At 52.1% G+C, this 20300-nt stretch overlaps 1 protein-coding gene across 8 annotated transcripts in view; it reads left to right on the top strand.

The window, feature by feature from the left end:
* Positions 1-2506: 2506 nt before the first annotated feature.
* The window catches only part of SLC6A2 (solute carrier family 6 member 2), a 43011-nt gene continuing 25217 nt past the window's right edge, over positions 2507-20300 (top strand). The window contains exons 1-4 of one of the 8 annotated variants that reach the window (XM_074314853.1): positions 2507-2636; positions 3720-4044; positions 16225-16356; positions 18094-18331. In XM_074314853.1, the coding sequence (XP_074170954.1) occupies positions 3771-4044; positions 16225-16356; positions 18094-18331 (644 nt within the window). In that variant the 5' untranslated portion in view covers positions 2507-2636; positions 3720-3770. The other 7 variants (XM_074314855.1, XM_074314856.1, XM_074314859.1 and 4 more) reach the window with 7 other exon arrangements.

Raw genomic sequence — 20300 nt, 5'->3', positions numbered from 1 at the left:
CACCAGCCATTGTCTTGTGCCCATGGCCTGTGTCACCGAATGCCATGGTAAGTGGAAGTGACGCCTCCCCAGAGATCATGTTAGCTCTGATAATGCTCCAGCCACCTGCCCACCCACTTGCCCTCAGGCCACCTGGAGGGGCAGGACACAGGGCACAGAGAGAAGCCACATGGCCCCGTGGTTCTTGGAGCTGTAGGCAGGGAATCGGACCAGAGATGGAGAGGGACGCCTTCCTCTCAGCCCAGCCCCAGCCTGCGGTCCTCACTGCTATCCCCCAGAAATCTCTGAACCCACAAGGTGGAACTCTTAGGACGTGCTGATTGGCCCTCTGATGGTGTGTCATGGGGGTGGGGGGATGCCTTCCTCCATGCCTGTAGCAAACAGTTCCAGTGCCCTGCCCACACCCCTCATTATTCACTGTTCCTGCCAACACAGACCCGACCCATCAGCTTCCTACTGCCAGCACCTGGGGCTCTGCTGGAAGCCTTTTTCTGGTGACAGAAGTGTCCACACACCAGGCAGGCTGGAAATGTCAGCAGGTTAGCACCCTAGGAGTAGCCCTAATGGATAAATGCTCCAGCTTCCTGGCCCGGAAGTGGAATGTCCGAGGCATTGTCAAGGCAGTCACCCAGGGGTCCCCAGCGGGACTGAGCACCAGCTGCCCACAGCTGGAACTGCCCCTTCATGTTCCCTCTATTGGTTTCTTTCCCTTTCCTGCCTCCCCTCCCCACTACTCCACCAGTGTCTCCAGGGGTTGGTGGCCTCCTAACTAAACTACTTGAATTTAATTCTTTCTTTCAGGTTCTGCCTCTGGAGGAATCAAACATAAACCACCCCAACCAATGACACCAAACGCAACCCATGATGGCGATCTCTACTGGTGCTATCTTGTACACACCTCTAGAGCACAGGCTGTGGAACAGGATACATCCTTGCCCTGGGCGGGAAGTCACACGGATAACTACTGGACAAATGCACAAAGCAGTAGAAAGGAAGAGTTTACTCTGTCGTGAGATATAATTATTAGGGAAGGCTTCGCAATGGAGTTTTGAAGGGTGAGTAGGAGTTCTCTAGGTTGACAAGAGAAAGATGAAAACAGCATATTTAGAAACCCAGAGGTATAAAAAGGATCAGTGTCCAGGGAACTACTGCTGGTTGAGTATCTCCCATGTTGCTAAAAAATAAAACAAATTTTGGAGGCAGTAAAGGGTTTGTAGGAAGAACGAGGAGAGAATTAGAATAGGAAGAGACGTGGCTAATTAGACAGGCAAGATCATGTCTGTACTGCTGAAGGTGTTTAGATATTATCTTGGAAAGATTGGAGGACTTTAAGAAATTGTGGGTTATCTTCTGATTGCAAAAGTATCAAAAGCTCATTGTAGAAAAGTTGGCAAATAAAAAGAATTATAAAGAAGAAAATAACATGAAACCTCAAATCCAGGGTTAATTAAATCGTGTTGACGTGTTGCTGTCTCTCAGAGGAGTTTTAGACAGAAGCGTGAGGTGATCAGACTTGAGTTTTAGAAGGAGTTCTTGCAGCTGGTGAATATCATATGACTGGAAACATACTGGCCATGGGGTGACCAGCTAGGAGGCTGTGGCAGTGAAAGGTGATGGGGTCTTCCATGGGGACGCTGAGGCCTCCCAGGGGCTGGGAACTTCAGGACCAGTTGGATGGAGATGGCATAGAGGAAGGGGAAGGGAACGTGATTACTAGAGAGATTCCCAGTGTTTCCATCCATAAACTGGTGAAACTCAATTTTTTCTGGGAACCAGGAGACCTGGGTTCCCATCTCAATTTTGTTACTTCCAACTTGTGGGACCGCAGACAGATCCCTGGAATCCTCAGAGACACAGTTTCCTGACCTGAAAAAATGGAAAGATGATTCCATTCCTGCTTTCCTCACAGGCTTGTCAAAATAGTCCATGGGTCAAAGGAGATTAACATCCTTGACAGATGGGAACCTGTGGTTCCAGGCTCTCCTTTGCTCATTCCTTTCCCTGACCTTCTTCCTCCCATCATCAGCTCCCAGAAGGCCAGGACAGACCCCCACCCCCTCGTTTTCCCTTCCTCTCCTCTCTGCATCCTTCACAGAGGACATTTGCCATCCTCGACCCTCTGGTGAAAATGCTCTAAACACCCCCCTGTACCCCATTAATTCATTCACTTTGAATGACTCTGTGGGGATCCCACATATCACTTTCTCACACCCGAGATAATGCATTTATTGGTTATGTTTCTTGCTTTCCCCTCTCCCCCTGACAGCACGTAAGCTCCATCACGTCAGGGATTTCTGAGCAAACTGTCCACTCGTGCATCCCCAGTGCCTAGAACAGTGCCTGGCACAGGGCAAGCAGACGTAGGAAAAAGGAGTGAAGGGTGAATGAATGATAGTTCTGAGTCTCACAGAACAGGGGTCCCAACCGCCAATATCTTACTAGCCTGCCCATAACAAACAGATGTGTGAGGAAGGGCTGGGCTGTGACTTTTCAGTGCACACCAACCAAACAAAACCCACCCAATGCCCTGCCAGCATCAGTTTGGCGTCCTTGGCACTGAGTAGAACGTTCCCATTTTGTTGGTGGAGAAACTCTAGCAGGGTAGTTTAAGAGGCCTGACGCGGAAGGCAGCGCAGGTACTGAAACCGGATCATTTGCTATCCCTAGTCTTTTCCCGGCCCCCTCTCAGACGCGACTCAACCCTTAGTTCTGGAGTTGCGCTCTCTTCGCATAGCTGGGGGTCAGAGTTTGGTGGCTCAAGAGCTGTGTCTGGTGCCTCCGTGCTTGCTGGAAAGGGAATGGGCGCCTGAGTCCAGTGAGTCGCCGGGACCCGGACTCCCGCCACACCCGGAGCCCGAGCCGCGCCCCCACCCCTACCCATCCTCGGCCGCACTGTCACTCTCCATTAGTGCTAACGGGCTCCAGACGGAGCGGGCCCGGCGCTGGGTTAATGCAATCGGCGCGTTACCTGGGGCGCAGGCTACATTACCAGCCCGGCTCCCGCCCGGCGCAGCCAGAACCAGACAGCCCGCACCCCGCCGGCCGCCCCACGCCTCCAGCGCTTTTTGGGCCGCGCCCGAGCGCCACGCGGCGGAGCCCAGCTCCAGCCGGCGCCCCCATAGCTTGGCAAGGCGAGGCGGGTCCCCGGCGGGCAGGGCGCACAGCACCAGAGATCCCACCGCTGCCGGACAGGTGAGTGCGCCCTGCGCGCGGGACCCAGCTAGATGGGCCGAGGAGGCCCAGGCTGAGGCATGCAGAGCTAGAGTGACAGCGATTTTGAAGTGCAGAGGTGTACACGTCCGGGGAGGCCCCGGGGGCTCTTGGAGGTGGCGCAGACCCAAGCTGGGGGGAGAGGGCAGACAGCTGCACTGGTTGGCCCAAGTCACCGCCCTGAGAAACCTCTGACTCGGCGTGTCCAAACCCGGCCGTTTGAGATCGTTTGGGACCCAGAGGGAGCTGCCGAATGAGGGAAGCGCTACCAGGTCCCAAGCCGGACCTACAGGGAGGGCAGGGGCGGTCTCTGCTTCGAAGTGCCGTCTCAGTGCCGGCGCGCCACTACCTGTTTCCAAATCGTCCAACAGACGCGCGCCTTTTGCTGGGAATCCTGCGTCGGTTCAGCGCGCGCTGACCGAGGTATCCCTGGTGCTCCCGGGAAGTCTCGGAAGGCGCAGCAGGGCGGAATGGCTCAGTGACTATATCTTTTCCTTTTATCCAAGCAGAGCCTCGGCGTGCTCCCAGTGCCGCTGACATCCCTCCCACCAGCCGCACCCATGCTTCTGGCGCGGATGAACCCGCAGGTGCAGCCGGAGAACAGCGGGACGGACCCGGAGTCCGAGCAGCCCCTGCAGGCGCGCAAAACTGCGGAGCTGTTGGTGGTGAAAGAGCGCAACGGCGTCCAGTGCCTCCTGGCGTCCCGCGGCAGCGAAGAGCCACCCCGGGAGACCTGGGGCAAGAAGATAGACTTCTTGCTGTCGGTGGTGGGCTTCGCGGTGGACCTGGCCAACGTGTGGCGCTTCCCCTACCTCTGCTACAAGAACGGCGGCGGTGAGCCTCCTGAGGGGCGGGTGGGGGCTTGGTCTGGGGAGGTTACCTGTCCCCAGCGGTGGCAGGAAGAGGAGCTGGGATACACACGGGGCCAGTCTGGGGCTCGGGAAGGGACTGAACAGGGCTCACGGAAAAGGCACTGGAGTCTCTGTGGAAGAGGGAGGTCGAGGCAGGAGCTAGAACAGTGATGGGCGCATGGGTGGAAGGACAGAATCTGAGGCACCAGGTTGGGTGAGGACCCCTCACCTTTGATGATCCACAGGAAGGGAAGTGGAGATTTGGAGAGGTCTGGAGGGGGCGCCCAAAGTGCACAGGAGGTAATACCCCGGTACACGATGTCCCTAAATCCAGCACTCTGAGTTTGTAGAGGACTTGGGTTCCTTGGAGGCACTTGGAAAGCCCTGTGCTCTTGGGGGCATAGACTCTGGAACAGAGACACACAAAGGGAAGCTGGTGTCAGACAACTCCACTCACAGGTGACTCTGTTTTGCTGGAGGAGCCAGAGCGCACTGCCGAGGTGGGATTGGTTCAGTAGGTCCCAGAGCTGGCCTGGTCTGGAAGAAGGAGGCCTGGGTGATTGGGACAGAGCCTCCACCTCCTGGGGTCCTGGCCACAGGGCAGGGTGGAGTGGATCGGGGGCTGCAGCCAGACTCTCTCCCTCTCTCCCTGCTGGGTGACAGATTGTCCACCTGCCCTGGGGTGAGAGCCTAGAGATCAACTACAGCCCAACCAGGCGGCAGAGTCCTGGGGGAAGCCGTGCTGGGACAGGATATTTGGGTCTTAAGGCCCTAGCTCCTTTCTGAGGGCCTCTGCTCCTGGGTACCCAGACCACCCAGTCCTGCCCCTTTTGCTGGGATCAGCTCAGGGGCGCCCTGCAGGCAGCCCGGGAAAACAGACCTAGAAGAAGTTGCTGAAGGAGGCCCAGCTCTGGAATGCTCTATCCACTGGACCGTCCTGCCTGGCAGGGCCTCTGGCTCAGGACTCCAAGGGGTCAGAGGGAGGAAGAGCCAGGGTTTGGAGCTGGGGGAAGGGAAAGTTCATGCGCTTGTCCCATACGGTCTGGGACCCAGCTGCTTGCCTCAGTGTGTGCTCTAGACACATGCTCCTGTCTTTGGGTGAGAAGTGGGAATGTGATCCAGAGGTGAAACTTGTCCGCATTTGGCTAATGTTGCTTCTCAAGGGCTTCTGGTCAGGTTTAAGCATTCTGGCCCTTTACACCCAAGGAGGGAAGAAATGGCAGATTCTGTGTTACTTTTGCAGGCAGGGAGATAATGAATGAAAGACAGACTGGACACACCATCTCATCTGTCCTCAGTGACCAGCCGAGACTGCTTGTCCCTAGACAACGGAAAGCTCCGCCATTAATGAGCAATATTTATCGGTTCCTCTCGGTGTGAGGCCCGATGCTAGTCTCTGCAGGGGTCACTAGATGGACGACCCACCCCATCTGCCTGCCAGGAGCTTTAGTCACCTAAGGGCTTCATTCTCATACTGTTACACGTCATTTGCACTGTTATAAGTGCTTGTTGAAACTAAAAGCACCCCAGATGGCCAAACAGACACATCGGCTAGGTGGAACTTTCACTGGGACCATGTGCTCGCTTGGCCATCGCCACCATCACAGGTACAGAGTGCCTGCTCTAGGCAGGGTCACATACCAGATGCCTAGGGCACACAACAGAGCAAATTGGTCACAGGTTCCAATTTTTAAGCGAAATTGGCTGGAAGCACTGTCTCCTGGGCTTGCTAGCCCTCACAAAGCTTGTCCCCAGTTGTTGGGTCCTGTGTCTCTTCATGGGTCTGTCTCCCAAGCAGGCTGGCGCACTTTCTTCCCTGTATTCCTAATGCTCAAGAGGAAGCCTAGGTCCTAGGAAGATGGTAGAAGATGCCCCCCAAATTGAACAGTGACCCACACTTGAAATGGCTCAAACCCTCAAAGATCTAATGCTGCTCCGGAAACTGGCAGAACCCCTGGTGGTAACTAACAAAGTGAGGACCCGGCAGCCCAGAGACCAGGAGCCTCGGCTTCCAATTCCTGGAGACCAGGGTTCCAATTTCTAGCTGTGTGACTTTGGGTGACTCACCAAGCCTCAGTTTCTTCATCTGTCAAATGGAAATAATGGTGTTTAACTTAGAGGCTTGTCGCGAGGACTAAATGCAACCGTGTCCGTGGAGAGGCTGGCATGGAGGGTGGCCTAGGAAAGGAAGCCGCTGCTGCTTCTCCACCTCATTATAATGACGTGTAAAATGGATGGGGGAGGTGACAAGCCCTCTAAAGGCCTGCTGAGGGGCTGCTTAGGAAAGATGTGGAGAAGTGGGCTGTGATTGGAGCTCAGCTCCTAGGGACCGGAGGAGTAGAGACAAGTCTCGGGAAGAAAGGCGGTATTCTATTTATGCGAGACTACACGTGGAATTATCTCAGAGACCAGGAGTGCAGGCTGAAGGAAAAGGGAGAGGCAAGTTAGGGCCGAGCCGCGGAGACCTTGAATGCCAGGCTACGGGGTGGGGAAGAGTTCCCAGTGAATTTCCACTTCTGGCCAGGATGTCCATGGTTGGCACCACGGAGCAGTGCAGCCCCACCTCAGTCTGGGCCGGTTCTTTCCTAACTTGCTCCGAACCCTTGTGGGGGGTGCTCAGCGAGGCCCTTCTGGGCGTTATCTCTGCTAGACCTTCAGGCTACTCTGTGGGCCAGTTCTCATCCAGTAATTGTGAAGTCAGCCCCAGAGAAGGGCAAGCAGGCTGGCAGGTAGCGATTGTGGAAGGAGTCAAAAGACACGAATTCGAGCCCCAGCTCTGTCACCCTGGGCAGGCACAGCCCCTCTCTGAGCCCAAGTTCCTCTCTACAGCTAGAGGTGAGCTGAGATGACCCCCACGATCCACCCCTCTCCTGGCCCAACACTGTACCCAAGCCAGGACTCACTGCCCTGTTATTTTATTGCCTTGCCGGTAAGCTCTCTTGGTACAAGTATTAACATGGTAACCTCCAAGTCCAGTTCAGATTGTTCCAGACTGGGGAATGTTTTGAAATTATAAAGATGCTAATCGTTTAGGCCCCTGCCTAATATCTTCTGAATGAATTACTGGGAAGGATCAGCCTGTCTGAACACCTTCCCGTGGGCCAGCTGCTGGGATGCATGGGTGCTGCAGGCTTCCGGTGGGGAAAGTCACTCAGAGAAATTCCAGGGCTTCGTTCGAACCCTCTCAAACAGGGAGGCAGCACCAGGCAGTGGGGCTGTGTCCAGGGTTCTAGATTCTCTCTCTGCACCTGTGGTCTTGGGCATGGCCTGTGCTGGTCCCCAGGGAGGAGTGGATCCCTGTGTCTTCCTCCCTGCGAGGAAAGAGGCCACCGTGATTTATCCTTTGCAAATGGCTGCTTCTGTTTGAGACGCGAGCTGCTGACCTCTATCTCTGAGCTGTCAGAGACAAGGCCTTTCGATTCAGACAGAACTGGGTTTAAATATGGGCTTGGCCTTTCTGGGAATTGTGGCCTTGGACCAGTCACTTATCCTCTCTGGGCCTCAGTTACCTTGTGCAGAAAAGGAGAATAACTGTACCTTCCTTCAGGGTGACATGACAGTACAGAGAATACATGCAAAGGGCTCAAAACAGTGTCACAGAGTAGAAGCTCAGTAAATGGAGTTGTTACAGTTATTTTGATTGTTTGATGATTTTTTTAACCATGGGCTAGACCAGGGGTGTCCAAACTGCGAAATCCATTGTTAATTAGCCCGCAGCAAATTCCAAAAATATATTTAGTTTACTTAAATAAACCAGGTGAGGCAATATGTACTTCACCTCGAGTGAGTGGCCCGGCTGTTTGTGTATTTTACTGCATATGGCCCTTGGTGAAAAACGTTGAAAAAAGTTTGGACACCCCTGGGCTAGACCTAGGAGTAAGGCAGGGTGCTGATTTTGTTTTTTGTTTTTGTTTTTTGGAGGCACAGAACCGATTCTAAGAGGGAATTGGTAAAGGGAAATAAGGCCAGAAGTAGTCACACCTGGGTCTGGGGAATCAAGAATCAAGAGGCGGGTGTCGCTCTATATTCTGATGGCCTAAGCTTGTCTCACTGTAGTTTCCTCACCTGCAGAATGGGAGTTAACATCCCCCCATTTTCATGGGGTCCCATGTGGTTCTGGGTCCCAAATGGGGTTTTCCTCCTTCCCCAAGTAAGCTCAGGGTCTCAGGTACCCATAGCCCTTTAGGAACCCTCTTGGCCAAAATAGCTGGGTTTGTTGAGACCAGGTAGGCGGTAGTGGCTGGCATGGAGGGCAGGCATTTGCAGACTCAGTGTCCTCACATCTGACCGGGCTGTAAGGGGGCTGTCTACACCCCAGGCTTGCCAGGCCAAGTTCCGTTCAGATGCACGTGAGCCAGCCAGCTGGAGGGGCCTTTCAGCGGAAAAGTTTGCAGGAATGAGGAGCTCATCAGGGGCTGGAGCTGAGACCTGGATCTGAGGTCACGAGCATGATTTGGCCCATTGCTCTGAGCTGGCCGAAAGATCTAGAGGGGCTGTTTCCAGCAAGATGGGATTTCATGGGGATAAATGTTACATCCTGCCCTGTGGTCCCAAACCCAATTGCCTAAGTAAGGATTAGGTCACAGCATGAGTGGAGAAAGGCCCCAGGGAGTTCATTAGCTTCATTCTCTGTGTGACTCACTGCTGAGATCCATTTATTTCACCAAAAAATATGTCCTAAATGTCCATCATATGTCAGGAATACCAAGATGAGCTAAAGGCAATCCCTGCCTTTAGGAAGCTCATAGTCTATTGTAGGTATCCTAAAAGTTAATGTCAGTTTAGATTCTATTATTGGAGATATTACATCTCAAATGAGGGAGGTGAGGTCCTGCTCTGCTCTTTGTGGGTTATATTTCCCTCTATAATGTAGTTCAGAGCATCCCAAAGGCCCTCTAATTTGTTCCTTTAAAAAAGACCAGGATGGAGAGGGTGGGAAACCAGAACATTCAAGCAGCTACATGGAAAGCCCCAGCTTCATTAATAAAAATTTAGTGCAGACTTTGCAAAGCCACAGCACAGGGAGAATTGTATCCAGTACTAATTTGCCTGAGTTCCACCCCCATTGCCCTCCTTAGAGGAGGGGGTTAATCTATCAGGGGAGTGGGTATGTTCTCTCGCTGGGGCTTTTCCCAGGGCTCACAGCTAAGGCCCAGTGGTCAGGTGGAAGGATCCAAAGTTAAAGTGAGGGAGTGACCCCTTGTGGGGCCAAAAAAGCCAGCTGTCATCATTTTGTGTGGCGTTTCCTCTTGGAACAGCAGGAACTCACACAGAGGCTTGTAAAGATGCTTCTGGCTTGTCCCAGCAAAGTGCCGGGGAAGGGATGCAGGGGTGTAAGGGCCTCACTCGCACTGAGGTGACAGGGACCCTCAGGCCAATGGGCAGGGCCCACTGTGGCTGTTGAGGGCCCCAAGGAGAAGATCAGTCTTGGGAAGGAGACATGAGTTGGTACATGGCTCTGGGTTGACAAACTTGAATGATCTGGGCTTGGTTTATTGTAGGAGTATTTCCCTACCGAAATGGGCACAGGAAGCCAGCCATTTAACTGGCAAAGACTCAGAGGGGGACCCTGTACCTGACACCGAAGGCACAAAGAACTGCTTTGGAAAAGACTGATTTCTCTCCTTCTCCATGGCACTGAGGACAGAATGGGGGCATAGGTCAAGCAAGGGATATAGGGAAGGAAGCAAGGGATGTAGGGAAGGACGCAATGCTGGCCAGATGGAGAGGATGGGCTGCCAGGTCAGCAAAGCCTCAGCTGATCAGGGACCTCCAGACTCGTCCTGAGTTGGGGCGAGGGGGCTGGGACTCTATATCCCCAGTTGATGGGTCGCTGGATGCCAGCTGCCCTGGGAAGGGAATGTGGCTATGAGTAAAGTCGCTCTCCTCAGCTGAGGCAATTCCCAAACACTGACAGCTGAGGCCTGACCCGTCTCCACTGCGGGGGACAGGTCCTCATTACTGAGGGGATGTGGGCAGCACTGCAGGAGCCCGTTTTGGTCATGGGGCTGGAGGTGGCTTGGGGGAATCTTGGCCCTACACTTGCTCGTGGTCAGCAGTATGTTTGGATATAAGTCTCCCTTGGGACAGTAACATGGGGAGCCCAAGGGACTGCCTCAGAGTCCTCTGTGCTTGTCAGCCTCCAGCAGGCATTTGTGGATGTGCCCTGCGAAGGCCCAGGCCATCCTCAGCCAGCTGACAATCCTTGGCTTGTGATTTCCAGTTTCCAGAAGTGCATCCCATCTGCTCTTGTGCGTGATGGCAGGACATGGTTCCCATTTATAAAGCACCTACTAAGTGCCAGGTACTCTGTTATCTCTAAGTATCACAGCAAACCAGTGACGCAGGTGTTCCTATCCCCACTTACAAAAAGGGAACTAAGGCTCAAAGAAGTTCCATTTACTCAAGGTCACATAGCCGTAAGTAGCAGGACGGGGGAACCAGAATTGTCTCCAGATCCAGGCAAGGGGTAAGAGGAAAATTGTTTATATTTACATGTTCCATTCTTCTGACACCAAACGCCTGGGGGTTTCTCCCACACTGACCCATTTTCCAACTCTCGGGACATCAGCTGGGTGTCTTACAATTCTCTATCTACCTGGAGTTGGTACAGACCCCACAGGTTAAAGGCTCAGTCCCACAAGACTGTCCCCACTTCAGACGCCAGTCGCAAGTCCCAAGTTGTCACCCGTGCTCCTGAGCAACCCCTAAAAATGAGAAGTTCATAGAATTCCCTCTTTAGATTTAATAATTTGCTATAATAGCTCATAGAACTCAGGGAAACACTTACTGCGTTTACTTGTTTATTATAAAGGACATGATAAAGGATACAGGTGAACAGACAGATGAAGAGACACATAAGGTGAGGTCTGGAAGGAACTTCTGTCCCCATGGAGTGGGGTGGTGTCACCCTTCTGGTGGATGCGTTCACCAACCTGAAAGTTCTCCAAACTCCATAGTTCAGGGGTTTTTAAGACGGTGTCATCACATAGGCCTGGCCAGTGTTAACTCAGCCTCCAGCCCCTCCCCTCTCCCTGGAGGATAAGAGGTGGGACTGAAAGTTCCGAACTTCTCAACACCGCTTGGTCTTTCGGGTGCCTGCCTCCATACAGGCACCAACCAAGAGTCACTGCACTAGAACAAAAGGCACTCCTACCGTGTTTCCCCGAAAATAAGACCTAGCCGGACCATCAGCTGTAATGCCTCTTTTGGAGCAAAAATTAATCTAAGACCCGGTGTTATATTATATTATATTATATGCAGTTTATATTATATTAAAAGAAGACCCAGTCCTATATTATGTTGTATAAGACCCGGTCTTATATTATAGTAAAATAAGACTGGGTTTTATATTAATTTTTGCTCCAAATGACACTTTATAGCTGATAGTCCGGCTAGGTCTTATTTTCGGGGAAACACAGTATCACCCAGAAAATTCCAAGGGATTGAGGACCTCAGTGTCAGACACTCGTGTCATCCCCATCCCTCGGGAAATGACAAGGATTTAGGATTTCTATGTCAGGAACCCCGAGCAGAGACCATATGTGTTATGTCACAGAGGGTGTGCTCTGGACCCTGTGCATTAGAGAGCCCTGCTCTGCCCTCCTCCCCTTCTCACCGGGGTCAGGGCCAGAGGGCTTCGCTTCCCTCACCACGCGTCAGGTAACTGGACTTAGGAATTCCCTGCTCAAGTCCCCCCGGCCCCCCCGGGGCTGCGTGAGCATCGCCCTCAGTCCCTTCTTCTGTAACATGGACTGTGCTATAAGCTGGCGCAGCCTCAGGCCCAAAGGGGAGACCAGGGGCCCATTATCTGCAGAGACTGTGAACAGAGCTTTGATCTACGGGCACAAGAGGCCACACGTATGTGGAAGAGGCCTCGCACATGTCTGGATGGAGCTGAGATGGGGAAGAAGGGGGTGCGGGGCAAACGGGGCTCCCCCGTGCTTTCACGTTCCAGCACAGAACACCAAGAGCTGAGGGTTCCAAACTTGAACTTGACACTGGAACCATTACAAAGGCCTAGTTATCAAGGTAAGAAGATAGAACATGTTTGAGTTAGCAGCTGCAGCCTGATTTGTCATCTTTAAATGTGTAGACATGTGTGGTGTGCCTTTGCCCCCGGCCCCGCTCGTGTCTGGGTCGGCCTGCTGGGAGCGGCACTGTCTCCTGTTGGAATCTCCTCCTCTCCTGCTGAGGTTTACTGTACGCTTCGGATGTTTGGGGAGGAGGGACAAATCCAGCTAGCCTAGGCACTGACCAAGGTTTTCTTGGGACTCTGGTAAAAGCTACGGCAGTGACAACCCATAAGCTGAGCTGTGGGTACCAAGGGAACAGTTCTCTGTGGGATTTTGCCTCTTAGTATATCAGGGTGTGGCCAGAATTCAGTTTGTGGAATCCTGCCGTCAACAGTCTGGGAAGCTGGACCAGCAAGGTCTCAGGAGACCCTCCTCTCCTCCCTGCAGCCTCTCCCTGGTCACACCGCCTCCTCCTCCCCTCAAGTCCCCACCAGGCCTGAGCCATTCCCTCCCCTGTCCTGGGGTCCTCCTCCCCCACCCAGGCTCTGCTCCAGCACACCCCACTCAGAACTTGGCAACCACTGGGCTTCCCTTCCTGAGGATATGGCTTGTGCACTGAGGATTCCAGAACCCCTCTGCAATAGTGGGGTTCCTCTCTAATGGTGGGGTGTCAGGCACTGTGTTTTGGGCTAGAGGTGATGGACAGATGCTTTCCTTGCTAAAGTCATCCAAAGGCCACTGGTCAGAGTCCCTTTCACAGTTGGCAGTGGCTTTACTCGTGTGTTTGTGTGAGTGTGTCAGTGTGCAGAAGTGTACGGGTATCTTTGCATGAATGTGTGCAGTGTGCACCTGGGGACATGTCTCTGTGTCGGAGATACCCAGGAGCTGAGACAGACCCTCGGGAGTGTGCGCTGCCTGTGTTGCTTTAGGTCTGCCCCTGTCACCCAGCACCTGCACAGCCAGAACATTCCAGAGCCAGGATTCTGGGCTTGTGGCCCCTGAGCAGAAGCTCTCCACACTCAGGCCCCATGGGAGGCTGGCTGCCGCTGGCGCCACCACACATGGGGACATAGCAGGGCTGTGGGCCTATGATAGTTACAGGCCCGCCAGGGCAGTAGGAAGTATGCAAGCCAGCCTCGGTTTCCCAGAAGCTGCTTCAGGATTGTTTCCAAGGGAGGCGTCCTCAGCTGACCCCTTTCTTTTTTTATTGAATGAAAAAAATTGTTTTTCAGTTACCGTTAACATTCAATATTATATTAGTTTCAGGTGTACAGCATAGTGGTTAGACATTTATATAATTGTTTGCCATTTACTGAAACCGCTTTCTGACTCCTCAGCTCTGCCCTGGCTTCCTCCAGCTCTTTCCGCAAGGGGGCTTGAGCTAGTCGTCTTGTAGAAGAAGGCACTGGCCACAGGGCAGCTTTCTGGTTTTCATTCATATTTAGCTGTTTCATCATTCTGGCATGTTCTCGGTCTGTTTCCACCTGAAGCCTTGGCTGGCCCACATCACACGCTCTCACAGAGAAGGGCCCAGGGCTTGTGCAGACCCGTCACCTCCCTCCTCCCTTCTTTTGGCTGGGACTCCCAGCCAGCACAAGAGAAGACAGATTCCAAATGGGGCGATTCACCAACCTGTTGGCGGTGCCACCCAGAGTTTTAGGGTTGAGAAGACGGGCCAACGTGAGATGCCGGGTTAATTGACTGATGTTGCTCTTCCCCTTCCTTGTAGAAAAGAACATTGAATCACCAGTGGCAAACCATTGCCAAGACCTGAGCCATGACTCCTGGCTTTGTCCTTCCCCATTGTCCCTTGGGCCACCGATGTCCGTCTTCAGGCCTATTAAACAGTTTCATATGTCTAGTTCCCCTACTTTCTGGCTCCAGGCTCCCAAGGGGAGAAACAGGTGGTCACAAGGCAGAGCTCAGACAGACCCAGGTTTGAAGCCAAGCTGCATCCTTACTAGTTTGGACAAACAACTTGACCTTTGTTAGCCTCGGATTTCCTCATCTGTTAAATGGGATTAGTGGTAATCATCTCTCTGGGATGGTTTTAGATGAATATTTATGTAAAAACTTAGTGTGTGGCTTGACATATAACAGATGCTCAATAGATGGTCCTTGTTACTTTCATCAACCCACCATCAGTACCACCATTGCTGTCAGCAGTGTGGGAAGACATGGGATCAGGCGCCAGACCAGCCCTGTCTGTGTGGGGGAGGGACAAAGGCGGAGACTGAAAGCAAAAAACGAAGGAGGGCGGAGAGAGGTTGGCTTGTGGCTGTTTCAAAGAGGTTCAGCCTGAATCAGGGGCTGGAACACTGGACCAGCCTTTTACCAACAGCCTGGGTGGCTTAGCTGCCACCAGATCCGCAGTTTCAGAACACCCTTCCCCAGACTCTGTCCTTTAGCTAGGCTGGAATGTTCTGGAATCTGCAGAATATATTGAGAATGGCTCTGAAGCTCTAATCCCAGAACGCTCACTTACCCTCTGGGTGAGCTTGGTCAAGTCACTTAATTTCTCCAAGCCTCAGTTTCCTCCTCTAAAAAATGGGTATAGCAGTTGCTACCTCAGACAATTTCTGGGAACGGTCAATGGGATCACAGATGTCCAGTGCCCAGTGCTCTGCTTGATACATAGGAGGTCCTCACCTCCCAATAGTTCCTTCCCTACTGCCCACCATGCTGCATCTCCTCCTGCTACAGAAGGGACTGGATTTCAGACCACTGGGGCCGACTCTTCCTGCTTTGTCCATAAGAGTCTTGGGCTTCCTGGGAAGAAAGTGAAGAACGGATAGTCTGAGGAGCTGGGCAAGTCTGGCCCTGGGTGTCGTATGACGGCCACAGTTCTCTGCTAGCTTGGAGTCTGAGTTCTCACATTTGTAAAACGGAGGTATTAATAATCTTTGCATTTTAGGGTTTTTGTGAAGATTGAATGAGACATTGCATGGAAACTGCCTGGAACACAGTATGGGGTGTTATATTTCTAACGTTACTATCCTTAAATATTTCCCAATTTCTGCACTTTCCTGGTGTGGGCAGGACAGAGAGTGTTTGGTTTTCAAGGTTACGATAACCCAGCCAAAGGCCAATGGTGGGACTCTGCATCTGGCCTGGCCACCTCCAGCCGCATCAGGAAAAGGAGCTGGCATTTTCCTTTGGTCAGGTTTGCAGCCGGGGCTGATGGGGGCATGAATCCCGGTGTGTGAGCTCATATCATCAGAGCCCACTCAGCTCACTGCAGGCTGCCGGGCACCAAGAATTGTCTCTGGGACTCACACATGTCTAATTCCACCGGGAATTCTCCCTGGGATCTGTTGTTGCCCATTGCCGAGGGACCTTCTAGTTTCTGTGACGCTCTGGGCAGGCATTTTCCCTGTTGTCTGTTTACCTTCCACTGCCTGAATTCGAATCCTGCTTCTGTCACTTACCAGCAGTGCAAACAGCACCTATTCAACTCCTTTCTCTGCCCTCAGTTTCCCCGGGAGAGGGGGAGAGGGGACATAATGACCCTGTCTGATTTTGTCTGTGCGCTATTGTGAGGCCAAGAAGAATCCAGTGAGCTCGTGTTTGGGAAAGCCCCATGTGACTGTAAAGTGATAGAGACATGAGCGAAAGGAGAAAGTCAATCGTATGTCACTTGGGGCACTGTCTCTCCCTCTCTGCTCCCAACCTTCTTACCTATTAAAGGAACGGTTTGGGGCCATTGGCATTTCCCAGAGTGATGACTCATGAAGGGGAAGTTTCTGTATGTGAATCAATGTGGTACAGCCTGCACCTGTGATCCTTGTCATGACACTTCCCAGGGTGCTTGTGTGCCAAAGGCTAGGTGAGTCCTGCAGACGACACACCTAGTTAGCTTTGATTAACCCAAGTTGTACTAATTTGATTACAGAACTTCATTATTACAATTATTACCATGACTCCAGCTGTTATAATTATTGTTATGATTACATGTATAACTGTTCTGTGTAATTCTATTTACCTGCCACACGACACTCCTTGGGAAGGGGTGGGGCCAGCAGAGTAATGAGGACGTTCCCCCCACCCCCACCCTCCACTTATCCCCCCCTCCCCCCACCCACTCTGGCCGACATTGGTCCAGGCCACACAGGATCTAGGGGCTCACGCGCTGCCTCTGTGTCCCCCAGGTGCCTTCCTGATCCCGTACACACTGTTCCTCATTATCGCTGGGATGCCTCTCTTCTACATGGAGCTGGCTCTGGGCCAGTACAACCGGGAAGGGGCGGCCACGGTGTGGAAGATCTGCCCATTCTTCAAAGGTAAAGAGTGGGTCTGGGGGAGTCAGAGGTTGTCCAAAAGGACTTCCATGGTGCCCCTGGAGAATCTGTTCCAAAGGTGGGATCTGAGGCAGACCAACTCTCTTGTTGGATTCACAGGTACAGGCAAGGTCAAGTACGTCCACCATTCAAAGTTACATGGAGATCCTTTGGTATTTCAGGAATAAACTCAGCCTAGGAAATCTGGACACCTGGGTCCCAGTACAGGCTCCATAGCTAAGTGACCAGAGAGTATCTGTTTCCTGTAGAGGAAATACTTACATGGCAGAAGTGTCTAGCATACATACCACTACTCTCCCCTCTTGCTCCCATGGCAGACATGATACATTGATTACAGACCTTTTTGGGTTCAACCAGAAAGCTGCCTCACAAGCCTTAATACCACAGCCATAATTAATTGGTCACAGGCTATAAGATGAAGTTTACATTCAGGACTTAGGGCACATCTGGAGAAGGTGGCCATAGCAACTGCCATTTCTTGGCCCCTATACAGCTGTGAGAAGGGAATTACTGTCTCCCAAGCACTGTTTCAAGAACTGGGTCCAGATGGCACTGAGCACCAGTGTGATTCCTATGAGCCTCTTCTCAGCTGGCATATGTCTCCTGAGTATCTCCTCTGTACTCAGTCCTGTAGTAGATACAGGCTGGCATAAGAGGCTTACGAGACATGTGTATAGTTAGGAAATTTTTGTTTAATTTCCAGAAATCCCACTCAACGTGGCTTGCATATAAAAGAGAATGTATTGTCTTATGGTACAGTACAGCTTGATCTAGGTTCTTGAATAATGTTATCTGGAATCTCAAGTTTGTTTTCATCAGTGTTAGCATCAGTCTTAGGCATTCTTCTCAGGTGCTAGCAGAGCTGGCCATCAGCAACAAGATTAAATCCTACTAAGTTTAACAATGACAGCATAACCAAAAACACCTTATAGCAACCTTTAATGATAAAGGTCCCAGAAAAGACTCTCATCGGTGTGACTTGAGTCGTATGCTTATCTATCAACCAATCACTGTGTCTCTAGGGAAGCAGAACTCTGATTGGCCAGGCCTGAGTCATGTGCCTTTAGCTAGATCAAAGAAGTGAGGGATTAGCATCATCCAAACCTTACAAGGCTAAGAATACTTAACAGCTGCTCCCTTAAAGCAATGCTAAGTAGGCAAAGCCATGGAACTAGCCCTCTAGGAGCTTCTGATACGTTCAGGAAGATGAGATTGGCAAACAAACCAGGTAGTTGAGAATTGGACCCAGAAAACACACAGGGCTGAAGTTCTGATCAGGGGGTGCTTGTTTGGGGTTCCCCAGAAGCAGGTTCTGAGAGAAGGATTTCAGTGTAAGGAGTTGTTTTGGGAGGTGATCCCAGGAAACACCAGCAGTGGATGGGGAAGGGGAGGGGCCCAATAAGCAAGTTCCGCTGTGGACCAGGGGCTCATTCCCTCTGGGGCAGTGTTAACACACCTCAGAGTTATCCTGCCCGGGGGCCAGGGAGCTGGGATGCTTTTGCTGCAATGCCTGACCCAGTGGCTCCCCGGGAGCGTTGCTGCCCTGGCACAGCTGGCCTGTCCATGAGTAAGCAGAAGGGGATCCAGGGGGCTCTGACAATCTGCTATAGAAAAGGACAGGCATAGGGGTTGGGTCGTGGAGGTGGGAGCCAGCTCCCCAGGAGAGCTGGCCCTGGGGTGGCCTGGGAAAGCCCTGCCTGACCCCTCTGCCGCCACCAGGAGTTGGCTACGCTGTCATCCTCATCGCTCTGTACGTCGGCTTCTACTACAACGTCATCATCGCCTGGTCGCTCTACTACCTCTTCTCCTCTTTCACCTTCAACCTGCCCTGGACCGACTGTGGCCATGCCTGGAACAGCCCCAACTGCACTGACCCCAAGCTCCTCAACGCCTCCGTGCTGGGCAACCACACCAAGTACTCCAAGTACAAGTTCACGCCGGCAGCAGAGTTTTATGAGTAAGTCGTCGACCCCTCACCCTGTTCATGTGGGTGCGCTGAGGCTTGTGCTGGCAGGACCTGAGCCACATGCTAAGGAAAACCACAGGAGAGAAGGGGGACATGCCGGTCATTGTTTGTAATGGATACTGAGCAGCCACCACAGGCCTGACCCTGGGCAAGGCTGCGTGGGGAGCTTGTGTTCTGGCTCAGGAGAGTGGGGGTGGGCTCTGGAAGCAAGAACATTTTAGAGAGTGGCAATAAAACACATTTTAGGGAGTGTAACTGTCCTTAAGGAACTAAAACCAGGGATGTGGTAGGAAGTGATTGTGGGGGGAAAGGTGATCAGGGAGGGCCTCTGTGAGGAGGTGTCCCTAGAAGGGATAAAGTCAGCCAGGGGAACATTTGGGGCTCAACCGGCAGGTGACAGAGCTGCAGCTTGAACCCAGACCAATCTGATCCGGAAGCTGTTGTCTGGCCCACCTAGCACTGCTCTTTCTGGGACTTCCATGGGGAAAAGTTGCTGTGAGTGAGCTCAGGTAAATTATTTGGACCATGAGAGGCACTGACGGGTGGTGGAGGCCGGAACATCATTTTAAAAAGTCACTGTTTATGTGGAAATAATTTTAGACACCGAGAAGTTTCACAGAGCTCTTTCACCCAGCCTCCCCTAATGCCGACACCTTTGATAACCATAGTGAAGTGAGTGAATCAGAAAACTAACATTCATATACTATTAACTAACCTACTGATGACCTGTTTTGAATCCACCAGTTTTCCCAATAATGTTCTTTCTGGTCCAGGATCCAGCTTAGCGTCCCCAATGGCATTTAGTTGTCCCGTGTATGGCCTGGGGGTCGTGGTTTGCTGCCTCCGGGTCCAGAGCAGTGCTGCCTGGTGAAATGTCATGCGATAATAGAAAGGTTTTATGTCTGCTCCTTCCAGTGTAGCAGCTACTTCCACACAGCGTTGTGGAGCCGCTGAAATATGGCCGGAGTGACGGAGGAGTTGAATTTCTAATTTTAGTTAATTTTCATTAGCTTACTTTTAAATAGCCACATGTAGCCAGTGGCTACCATATTGGATGGTGCAGGTCTAGAGAATTAGAAAAGACAAATTCCCAGACTTCAGGGTCAGTATCTTCAGTCGTGTGTATTCCCTAAGCCGAGGACCTAGGAGTGAGTCCTGATTATTCAAAGATGAGGTGACTTAGGACTATTTCCATCCCTGCTCTCTCTGTGTAGCAGCGCCAGGGAGATTTGGTTTGGTTAAAAGTGGCTTCTGGAAAGTCTGCGGCCGCCTTGGGTTCAGGGAAATTAGGGTTCTCAGGACCCAATACGACCTCACAGAGGATTTGCGAAGGGTCCTGGACTTGTGTGTTCACCTGCCTCCATCTAGGTTCCCTGTGAACTCCGGTGGGCATGTGCAGTTATGTGTGTTCGGGCATTTTCTGGGAGAGGGTCCATAGTTTTCACTGAATTCTAAATACATCTACGGTCCCCAAAGGACCTGAGGCCCTGCTGTCACGTAAAGCATCTGTGTAAGTCACAGCGTCATTCCTGGCTCCCTCACCGGACAGCTAATTGCTTACCGTGCGCATCTGCTAACTTCTTTGTGTGTATTGTCTCCACTGACACCTCAGCCTGATGAGGTTTCTGTGACTCTTACCCCCATTGCTCACACCAGGAGGCTGCAAACATGAGCTTCGTTTTGCGGATAAGATGGTTGATCGCTGGCCCATGGCCACATGGCTAGTACTGCACAGAGCCAAGACCTGGACCCAGGCAGCTGGCTCTTGCAGGACACCGACAGTGAGAGTCGCCTTACACTGTGCCCCAGGGAACTTACTCTCCTCACCCTGCCCCCAGCTTTTCCGAGCAGTGAGACTGCAGAGCCTGCACTCTTACCCTCTCTGTCGCGTTGGAGTCGAACCTTGGTGGCTGTTAATATTCAGAAATATCGTCATCGTCACAGCTAACATTTATCCAGC

Source organism: Rhinolophus sinicus, linkage group LG11 (genome assembly GCF_036562045.2).
Source record: "Rhinolophus sinicus isolate RSC01 linkage group LG11, ASM3656204v1, whole genome shotgun sequence".
NCBI classification, from domain to species: Eukaryota; Metazoa; Chordata; class Mammalia; order Chiroptera; family Rhinolophidae; genus Rhinolophus; species Rhinolophus sinicus.
This window is presented reverse-complemented; position numbering and strand designations above follow the sequence as displayed.